Here is an 11,629-nt window from a genome sequence, read left to right on the forward strand (position 1 = left end):
TACCAAAACTATTAAAACGAAAATCTCATAAAAAACGCAGGAAATACCATTTTAGGCAGAGGTGTCCATGAGGTCTTGAACCTTTGCTTAGTGAGATATTACCGTAATTACTTGCTAGAGACAGTGAACTATGTCTTGAACTGCTATCATTTGATGTAATTCGCAATAACGACCACGGATGATATCTTCAAGGTTGCTGCCAAGCTCGTGCCGTTTTGTCCAATTTGGCCCTGGACATATCATGTTTCTCAGAATGCTCTGAAGAATCAAAGCTCATATTCTCATAGGAAGCGACCCCACTTCCTCGTTCAGATAGGTGAGTTTCCATAAAGAGTGTTGCTGCTACACCCCACTTCAATATTAAATTGAAACTATATAACTCATTAAGACTTCTTAAAAGTCATCCTTCACATGCAGTCACACTATCACGTCTACACCATAGGGAAGGGACAGATATTGAAATTCTCTGATAGTGTTTACCTTTACCCACCACAAATTAGTTGTCTCATTCGAAACCTTGATCTTGGGATCTCCAGTTAGCAAGGTTGAGTATCATTCATGGCAAGTTCAATTTATGAGATTAAAGCCCCATCCCCCTTGATGCATTTTTAACTATCTCTTTGTATAAACCTTTCGTCAAAGGTTGTGCGATATTCTCCTCAGACTTTATCCAATCAATGGAACTAAAGTCGATTGAGATTAGTTATTTTTAGCTTTAGTTATTATAGCTTGGCTAAAAAAATGTATAGATATAGCTGGCACAGGCCTATGCCAGAGAGGATTGTCTTCTAAAAAGCATCTTAGGCACTCGGCCCACTATCGTACTTTATCTAACGCAATACTCTCAAATTCTATAATGAATTGAGCAACATATGTATGTTTGGAAATCTTCCAAAAACAAACCCTCTTGCTAGAGTGAAAACATATCCACTCGTAGACTTAGACTCCTCTGAGTCAACTATCCAGTTTGCATCACAAAGTCCCTCAAGGACAATAAGATACCTTTCATAAATCAAATAAAAGGTACTAGAGTATTTTAGGTACCATAATACTCTACTAAGTGCATCCCAATGCTCTTGCTCTGGACTACAAGTATATCAACTGAACTTACTCATAATATAGGCAATGTCTGGACTCTTACAGTTCGTTAAATTCATCAGACATCCTATAACTCTTGAGTATTCAAGTTAAGATACTCCATTACCCATATTTTTCTCGAGTCTACAAGAAGAATCGTATAGAGTACAAGCAGGCTTACAAGCAGGGTTATAAGTAGGCTTACAATCAGACTGATTGTATATTTTAAGAACAAATTCAACATAATGAGAATGACTAAGACTATAAATGTTTGATTATCTTCTAATCCTCATCCCTAAGATTACATCAAAAGGGCCTAAGTCTTTCAAGTCAACATTCTCATCCAGCACATGTTTTTAGTGGAATTAATCACATCTATGTTTGTATCAAGTATAAGCATATCATCAACATACAAGCATACAATCACACATGCATCCTTAACAAGTTTACTATAAATACACTTGTCAGATTCATTAACTTAAATCCACTACTCATTATCACATGATCAAATTTTCCATGTCACTGTTTATGTGCTTATTTCAAACCATACAAAAATTTGTTAAGTTTACAAACTTTGTCTTCATAACCTTTCACCATAAAGTCCACAGGTTGGTCTAAGTATATTTCTTTATCTAATTCACGGTTTAGGAAAGCTGTCTTAACATCCATCTGATGTATCTCTAAGTTGTGTATGGCAGCAATAACAATTATTTCTCAACGGAAGTAATTCCGTCACAGGTGAATAAGAATCAAGGAAATATACACCTTCTTTTAGTTTATATCCTTTAGCTACCAACCTAGACTCATATTTTTCCCCAGTTTAATCTACCTTATGTTTTCTCTTAAAGACTCATTTACATCATATGGTCTTACTCCCTAGAAGTAAACTAGCAAGATCCCAAGTCTGGTTCTGACGGACTGAGTCCATTTCACTAAATGAATCTTCTTACCAGAATGGGGTTTCAGTAGATGTTATGGCTTCTTTATGAGTCTAGAACTCAGACTAAGCTAAGCATATTATGAAGTCAGGTCCATAAGAAGTCTCAGTTATAATCTTTTTACTTCTCCTGTGATCAACTCTACTCCATCTTCCTTTAAAGGTAAATTCTGACTAGTTGAAAAGACATCTAGGGGATCGGCAACACATCCCTAAGAAGAGACAAGTTTCAAAAATAAACATGTTCAAAGAACTCAACATCCCTAGACTCCATAAAAGTATTCACACCAAAGTCAGAAAAGCAGAACTTGCAACCAAAAAACTATATGCAGTAGGGTACTCATGAAACCTTATCTAAACACCCCCACACTTTGACGTATGCATAAAAATGTTGTCTATCTTTCCATACTCATATGGAGTTTTATATGATCCTTTAAAGGTTACTCTATTCAGGATATAACGAAATTAGAGGACGACCTCCCCTACAATTTTGAGGTTATCCTTTAACCAACATGGCATATATCATCTCCTTAATGGTTCTGTTCTTACGTTCAAATGTACCATTAGACTATGGTGAATAAGGAGGTGCGATTTCCTATATGAATTTCATACTTTCCATCACGTTCAGACCTAACCCTTTTAGTGGTAACATATACTTCGCTTTCAATTTCAAGTTTATACTCTTAAGGCTTCTAAGGCATCATCCTTACCCCTAAGCAAGTATACAAGATAGTACCTCGTACAATCATCTATGAAAGTTATAACACCTTTTACAAGATAGTTTGGGTTGATTTCATGTCAACTAGGTCTAACTGAATTGATTCTAAGGGCTTAGAATTACTCTAAACAGTTTTGCTAAAAAGTTTTATAGCATATTCTGATTCTGCAAAGATTTAACTTTTGTGTTCAACATCTAAACTAAATTTGGGTATGCAGCTTACGCTAGCCATCTTATGGATTGACTGATAAGTTTACGATTCCAAGTCTACCATGCAACAGGATACAAGATTCAATTAATATCATGCCCTTAGTTACAACAAGTTTTCCAGATTCCATTAATATCTTAATTATTTTACCATCTACAACAGAACAGGATACAAGATTCTTGCATATGCTCGGAACATGAAAACTTCATTCAATGTGAGAACATTACAGATATGAGCTTCTGCTCGACCTTTTCCTTTTATGCAACCTCTGTTGCAGGTGAGTTACTCATAAAGAGTTTCTCGACATCCCCTATCCTGTTGAAGGTGAACAGGTCTTTGTTTCAACAAACATGCTTGGTGGCTCCAGAGTCCACCTACTGGTCTCTCACATTGGTTATTAAAATAACTTCCGACATCATGCCACTGAACTCGTTCTAGTTTGTTTGAACTAAATTAGCATTAACTTTATACTTATTAAGGTTTTATGTTGCCTACACTTTACAGCCGTATGGCCAGGAATTTTACAAACATAACAATCACCCTTAATTAAAGTAATGACAAATTCAGGTTTACGAAACATACCTTTCTTATGAAGACTATGCTTAGAGTTGCTTCCGATTTTCTCACCTTTGCCATCTTTGGAAGATTTATATTCAGCCACATGCGCCTATCAGCCATGTCCCTTGCAGATGACACCTTCATTCACAAGCCACAAATCCGAAACGGAAAGTAAAATATGAGTTTTGAAGATAACATCTAGATATACAAACTTCGTTTGAATCACCATTTCAAAAAACTCATGGTTACCCCATAAAAACTAATTTAGGCAACAACAAATTTCTGCTCGTCAGAATTTTCAGGAACGTTTCTCTGTTTTGTAAAATATCAAAAAAAATACTTTTACAACTCCAAAAATTCTGAACTTTTATGTGGGTAACAACCAAGATGCCTACTGCATTAGATGAAAGGTGTTTATTGAAATTCCTTCTAGGTTAAGAGATAAATTCGAAACTCTACAGCTGACCAAAAATTCGTTTTTATTTTTCACTCCACAATTAACATCCATGATTATTACAAACTCTAATGTCTTACGATTGTTGGGTGCAATAATCAAAAACAAGGAAAAATCAAATAAGCAAAAGTTATGGATACTTAGCTCCTTTATGATGGAAGTGATCGATTTGACGAAACGAACGATCTCCCCAGATCTCCACAACAACAACAAGGCAAAACTTTGAAAAACAGAGTGAGTCACGTGTTCAACACGCTGTCCTTAAGACATTAGCGCCCGGCTACACTCAAGAGTGATGCTATAGCCCTCACAAGACGGATATCTCCAGGATAAAACACCTTAATACACCTACTACTAGCATATGTAGTAGATGCTCAACTTGAGCTTGGCAACTCCGAAAAACCCTTAAGGAAAATCGCGAACGCATAAGAAAACATATAAAATATCTTCCCTTGGGGGTCCCTCTAAAATATAGAGAAACCATTTTCTCATAGATTTTACAGAAGTAGTGAATTTGTTTATATAATTGACAAATACAACTTAAGAAGAGGAACTCCCCGATGTGGGACTAAAATCTCATATAGTCTCATAAAACAACTAAAAAATGGAAACTCCACTGTGTGGAACTAATAAGTTTTTCATTCACATAAAAAAACAATAAATTATAATTTTTATTAAAACTTTTAAAAGACCATATTTTATTAATCGTTTTCCAACACTTATCATGCATTAAACACCGTGTATACCCTAAACAATTACTCCTCTCTAATCCCTATGTTACTTTTTACAGCTCCAGCATATAATTCTTATGGTGCCATAGCTTGTTTTACAACAACTTGGCTAATTAATGGAATTTTAACAAGGCAAAAAATAAAACAAAACCCCACGGTGGTTTGAATAATTTGGTACCTGCAAATTAAGTTTGCAAATTATTCTAGGGAAAAGATTTACCAGTATACAGCCTGTCAGCCTGTCTCTTCTTTTTTTACCATTGAAGGCATGGATCTTCCACAGACAAATCACCAAATATGGAAAATATTGCCTCAAATATATGTTGCTGGCTTGCTGCCTTTTCATGAGGTGTTACCAGTTTACGGAACTTGCCGACAGATAATTAACAAGTAACGTTCGTATGAAGTTATAGACAAGTTCTAGTGTTTAGAGCCTAATCACAACGAAAACTATCTTGTTTAATTTGTCTTCCCACTGGGCTCACATAATTAACACCAAAAATCAAAATAACAATTATCTTGTTTTATTATGTCCTCCCACTAAGCTACCGCAATTAGCATCTTGCGGTGCAATACTAAGATTACCCCACTAACCAAAACTTCCACGGAATTCACTCTAGGCTAAATTCTTGTGTGAATCTTTTTTATGGGTAAATGGCTGGTGATCTGTTGAAATACAAATAAACAACCAACACCAATCGCTTGTTCCTGGACACTACAGGCATAGTCCTGCTCACTTGGCTTCTTGCTGTTTCTGGGATTTTTTAATGCATTCTCGTGTTTAGAAAGCTTTCACTCAGTGTTTAGTTTTTATGTTTTGATGGACACTCTCGTATTTAGTGTCACCAGCCACATGATTATTTGATGTTTAACCTGATTATGTAGTCAATGAACTGTGGGGCATTACATGATTATACCTAATAACACTTTAGTAATTACTAATCAAACCCACTAATTAAACACAGCTCACCAGTTGAGAAGATGTTCATAAATCTTATCTATCCACATTTAATAGAAACATCTCACTAATTCTACTTAATTTGTACATTATATAAGTACTCTTAAGCTAATGTCCATTTTGTCTAACTTACAGCTACTAAAACTACTGCAAAAGAAAACCATGACCATGAAAAGGTACTTCAATCCAAATTCCAATGTTCTGTTTGTAGTTATGCTTCTAGTTATGTCTCTTGTGTTAGTGCCAGCAGTCAAGGAATCATATGGCGCTGATCGCAAGTTGAAGCTCACGGTGCATGAAAGAATGTTTTCTTTACCTGATTCTGAAGATAATGGTGGTGAGAACCATGGAGGAATACATCGTGTGGGGATGATGGTGATCAAGAATAGCAGACGAAGCCTAATGGCGGTAAATAACGGGATAGATACGGATACGGATCAAGCAAGGGGAAATCACCATTCTAATGAAATGAAAAGCTGGGACCAGAAACACCCTAGACCAAATAATGATTAACCAGCTACATGGAGTGTCAATACTGTCCAGGGGTTTGTTGCTGTTCAAATATAAATGAAAAACTTGATAGAAGTATGCATTTAAGTTTCAATACTATGGTCAGTGGTTTTGCTTAGTAACTTGTTATCTGCTTTAATTTACTTTCGAGTGTAACTGTTTAATTATGATTTGGACTTTGGGTTTGGGTTTTGTTTAATTAATTAAAGGTTTGTATTCATAGATTTGTTTCTCTCCTGTTCACAATTTCTCTCCTGTTCACAATTTCAGTAATATCATCATGGTGTAGAAAACAAATACTGTGGGAACAAATGCCATTGTATATATATTTTGAGTCCAATTTAGAGAGTTGTGGTTGAAAGCTGAACAAAGCTTGAATTCTAGAGCTTCAGGCCCACTTGAAAGAATATAGACCAATAACATTCGAGAATTTTAAAATCTTTTGGGTGTTTTTTGCTGCACACAAATTTTGCGAGTGATGGGTACCTTCCCACCAACATATAAAATCTTGCTCTAAACTCCAGTTGTGGCTTTCCCATCTTCTCCATCGCTTCCTTTCTTCCTCATAAAACCCTACGCAGCCTTTCTTTCTCATGAAACCCTACACAGCCGAAAACTACTCCCTGTTGTCTTGCGGCAAGAAAATTTCAACCGTGATGATATCGGTTACAGGTAAAACCGTTTAATGTGTTTAGGGTTTTTCTCTTATTCAGTATTTTAATGTTCTTCTTCGTATATTTTGATGAAGGTACTACTGCTGGGAGAAAGAAGATTATGACGTAGCTATTCCTGATTAATGAAGTACAAGCTATCCGTGTTTGATGAAGTAGAAGCTATCCGGTGAAATGAAATCCTAGGGTTTAAGCCGGTAAATATTTATACTTCTTCATCCAGTTTCCGGATCCATGAACAATCCTAGGGTTTTAAGCCGGTAAGTATTTATACTTCTTCATTCAGTTTCCGGATCCATAAACATTTGTCCAGTAATTTACCAAGAAATCCTCTGTGCATTACAAAATTAGATTTTGTTTTGGACATAAAATTGACTTACTGATCAGAGATAAGTTCAAATTTTGTTCAAGGCCCGCTAATTAAGCAGGTTGCATGGGATGTATGAAGATAAAGAGATGTGCGAGTTGCAGGTTTCAAATTTTGGAAACGTAAGTTTCACTATATATTAACGTCAAGGACCAATGTACTTGGCATTTGTTTCGTTGGAAATAGATTCAGAGGTTAACCCATTATGCAGGCGGGTTTAAAAGAACTGCAGAATTGTGAGAGCTGGCAGTATGAGTTTACGTTGTACCCCCTTCATGTCTCAAGATTTTTAGCAGTTTGAGTTTACAGTGTAATCCCTTCATTTCTCAAATAGGTTGTCGCAAGAGTATCCCCGGCTATGTATTATCCCTTAAATGTACGTGTACATATACACACTATGTATTAGGTACTTTGAATAATTGATGCTATTGATAAATCAGCATGAGTGAATAAATGATAAAAAATCATAACCCTTCTCAATGCAGATTTTGCATCAAGTGTTGAACTGTTTGGGATGAACAGGGCAACGAAAAGGCTTTGCATTATTGACAGCATTTTTTCCTTGAGATATATACCAAGTTAAGCTCCCAATGTAAGTTTGTATAGTTGATCTTTGGGTATACACTCTTATATTTATCTGTTATATACGTGCTTTAGTGTTGAATTTACATTTTGTTCCATTCTAATAATTAAAAGACAGCTTATGATACACCGTCCGAACAATACACTCACTACCGTTACACACCAGAATTTGAAGGGATTAGTTCGCTGTTGTTTCATGAGTATCTTTTTACTATGATGGTGTATCTGGAGTTATTTGTTCTTGTTTGTATTAATGAGAGTGGGAACCGTTAAAAGATACAGCACAGGGGTGCTCTATTTATCAGGTGATAAATAAAAGAAAGACAACACTATAGTTTATATCCCCAGTGTTTAAATAAAAGTCATGAAACCGAACTCGGATTCATTGTTTATTGATCGAAAGTATTAATCTAACAAAGACCTAGCAACCTGTGTTACATTATCAACGGTAAACCCAAATTTCTTGAAAGTATCTAAATAAGCCCCACTAGCTCCAAAATCTTCCACACCAATCACCCTACCTTCCTCACCTACATACTCTCTCCATCCTTGGGGTGATCCAGCTTCAACACTAACACGTTTCCTAACATTTTTTGGCAAAACAAAATCTTTGTACTCCTCTGACTGACCATCAAAAATCCTCCAGCAAACCAATGAAACAACCCTAACTTTCTTACCTTCTTCTCTTAATCTCTTAGCACTCTCTTCACAAATACACAGTTCTGACCCAGTGCCTATCAACATTATTTCTGGCAGTTCACCCTTAAACGAATTATCGCTTAAAATGTACCCACCTCTTTTGACTTCACTAGCTGATGTACCTTCTAAATTTGCTGCAACCTTTTGCCTTGATAATGCAATTACGCTAGGCCTATCTCTGTTTTCCACAGCGACCATGTACGCTCCAGCAGTTTCATTGCCATCCGCAGGCCGGAAGACTAGTAGACGTGGCACAGCTCGTAAACCAGCTAATTGTTCCACTGGTTGATGAGTTGGTCCGTCCTCTCCTAAACCGATGGAATCATGTGTGAAGATATATATGACCCCAGCATGACTTAGGGCTGATAAACGGATTGCATTCTTCATGTAATCGGAGAATATAAGGAAAGTAGCGGCGAATGGGATTAACCCACTTCCATGTAATGCAATACCATTTGAAATTGCTGCCATTGAATGTTCACGTACCCCGTAGCGGATGTTTCGTCCCGAGGGAGAGTTGGGCTGGCTGAAATCTTGGTAGTCATGCAGGTATGCTTTGTTTGATGATGCAAGATCTGCACTTCCACCAACCAATCCTGGAAGTACTTTCGCTATCTGGTTTAAGCACTTCTCGGAGTAACCTCGGGTAGCATCTACAGGATCGGATTTAGACCAACTCTGCAAAAAATAACAATTTGTATGTTAACTGGGACTTATCAAGTTCCCTTAGTGAACCCAAAAAGAAAAAAGGAAAAAAGAACATGAAAAGTGAAAGAAATTACTGGCAACGAGTGTTCCCAGCCTGGAACTAAACCTCCATTGAGAAGGATTTTGAACTCTACTGCTTCTTGAGGATACTTGGTTTGGTAAAAATTTAGAGTTGAATACCACGCCTCCTCCAGTGCTTCGCCATATTCTGTTTGAATCTTCATTTCCCTGTGACATTTTTGAAATGAAGTTTTCAGACATTTGTATATTAGTAGTAGTAGTAGTTGATGTTGTTTTACAGTGTCAAATTTCAAATGTCAGAAACAGTTTGTCACCTGTAAACCGAAGGAACAACATGAAACGGTTTTCGACCTTCCCATTTAACCTTTTGTTTCATTTCCTTTACTTCATCGTCCTCAAACGTGCCATGATGAGCTTTAGATGTACCTTCCTTTCTAGACAGTTTTCCAATCACTGTCTTCACCTGCAGACGTAAATTCTAATTATTAGGTCCAATGAACAGGCATAGAGTAGCTAATCTGAACTAGATATGTCATTCACAAACCCTGATAAAGGTTGGTCTCTCAGTCTCATTAAAAGCAGAGCGAATTGCATTCTTGAACCCTCCCATGTCACTATGTACATTATCCACTGTGATTACATTCCAACCAAGAGCCCCATAGCGTGCAGAAATATCTTCAGTAAATGTAATTTTAGTATCTCCATCAATAGTATTGTGATTATCGTCGTAGATCAGTACAAGCTTATTGAGCTTCCAATGTGCAGCTAATGAAGCTGCTTCATTGGATATTCCCTCCATGGCACACCCATCACCCATGATGCAATACCTACAACATCAACATTAGCAACCAAATAAGTACAAATTAATAAACCAATTTCTACAGTTCAAACAGAAAACTAAAAGTTCAATGAATTGGTTATGGCTATCTATTTGACATACGTTCGATGATCAACAAGAACTGCATCGGGTTTATTGAATCGTGCGGCCAAGTGAGCTTCTGCTAAAGCAAGACCAACGGCATTTGCAACACCTTGTCCTAGTGGACCTGTGTAACAGAAAATCAGTACAATCAACCGAAAATACAGCCTATTCTATAAGAAGAATTCTGCTACCACCAGCCTAACTGGTGGCTGACATCCAAAACATGCAAGCACGGGAGGATATCCCAAAATTTAGTTCATAACAATAATCGACTTTACTTCAAACCCAACAGCAACTTAGAGCTATAAGGATTCATATAGCATACCAGTTGTAACTTCTACACCATCAGTCACTACATTCTCAGGATGGCCTGGTGTCCTGCTCCCAAGTTTGCACAAATTTTTCAAGTCCTCAACCTGTTTAAACAATGAAGGGAAGCAAAATTTGTGAAGAACCTCATGGTGGCCCTTAGAATCCAACACCCCCAACTAAACTCTTGGGCTTCAGTTTTAAGTCTGTAATCCTAAATGGGCCCAACAGAATACGTGTTGAGAAATTGATCAAGAACTGTAAAACTGGGGTTTTGAATTACCTGGACAGATGAAAAACCAGCGAGATGAAGACAGATATACTGAAGAAGACAACCATGACCAGCACTTAAAACGAACCTATCTCTGTTAAACCAACTAGGGTTCTTCGGGATGTATTTCATGACATGCCTATATAATATGTAACCTACTTCAGCCATTCCAAGTGCCATACCAGGGTGACCAGCTTTTGCATTTTGTACTGAATCTATTATTAACATTCTTATATTGTCTACACATCTTTTATCCACTAGTTCTTGAAATTTTTCATTTTCCTCTTCCTTATCTAGTTGATCCCAATTGATTCTGGATGTCCATGATGATTCATACCCATGTTGTAATGATCTGTCAAGTTCTTTTTTCCATGAGAGTTTATAGTCCTTTGAGACATTTTGAGTATTTTTGTTGGTTTTGATTTTGCATGTGAAGATTGAGGTTTTTGTTCTGTTAAAAGATACATCATTGCTGATGGATTTGAATGAAGGAAGTTGTGGCGGTGAGAATCGAATGAGAAAGGAACTGTTAGCCATGATTGATTTAATGAAATTACATGGAGATCTAGAGATGGTAAGTAATTGAATTTCAGAGGTGAAATCATAGGTCATGTATTTACACGTGTAAAGAGGTCCGGCAAGAGGTGTACGGAGAAAATGCCACGTGAAAGGATGCCGTGGGTTCTTTTTGTACGTCCCTAACGGCTAACACGCATTTTTTTTTTAATCGGCAACCTAAGAGAACTTGCAAGATTGGGATACGCCTATATTAACGGAGGTATACTGTATACCAAATAAACAAAATTAGGAAGTAAACTGAAAGCGTCTTAGTCAAATATTTTTAAAAAATGTCTAAATTATCCTTATCCTTAAATGATTAGCACTAATTCAAACTTATGAATCTTACTAGCAAAAATATAAATCTTAC

General features: G+C 36.7%; 1 protein-coding gene across 1 annotated transcript; it reads right to left on the reverse strand.

Annotated features, from left to right (window-relative positions):
* Positions 1–8,174: 8,174 nt before the first annotated feature.
* Positions 8,175–11,238, reverse strand: LOC113311944 (transketolase 10-like). Its single transcript, XM_026560726.1, has 7 exons — positions 10,714–11,238; positions 10,447–10,537; positions 10,140–10,245; positions 9,744–10,026; positions 9,514–9,662; positions 9,253–9,406; positions 8,175–9,148 (listed from the first exon to the last, which is right to left on the reverse strand). Exons 1-7 carry the CDS (start codon positions 11,236–11,238, stop codon positions 8,177–8,179), a joined length of 2,280 nt encoding a protein of 759 aa, XP_026416511.1. The 3' UTR covers positions 8,175–8,176.
* Positions 11,239–11,629: the final 391 nt, after the last annotated feature.

Source organism: Papaver somniferum, chromosome 9 (genome assembly GCF_003573695.1).
Source record: "Papaver somniferum cultivar HN1 chromosome 9, ASM357369v1, whole genome shotgun sequence".
Lineage (NCBI taxonomy): Eukaryota > Viridiplantae > Streptophyta > Magnoliopsida > Ranunculales > Papaveraceae > Papaver > Papaver somniferum.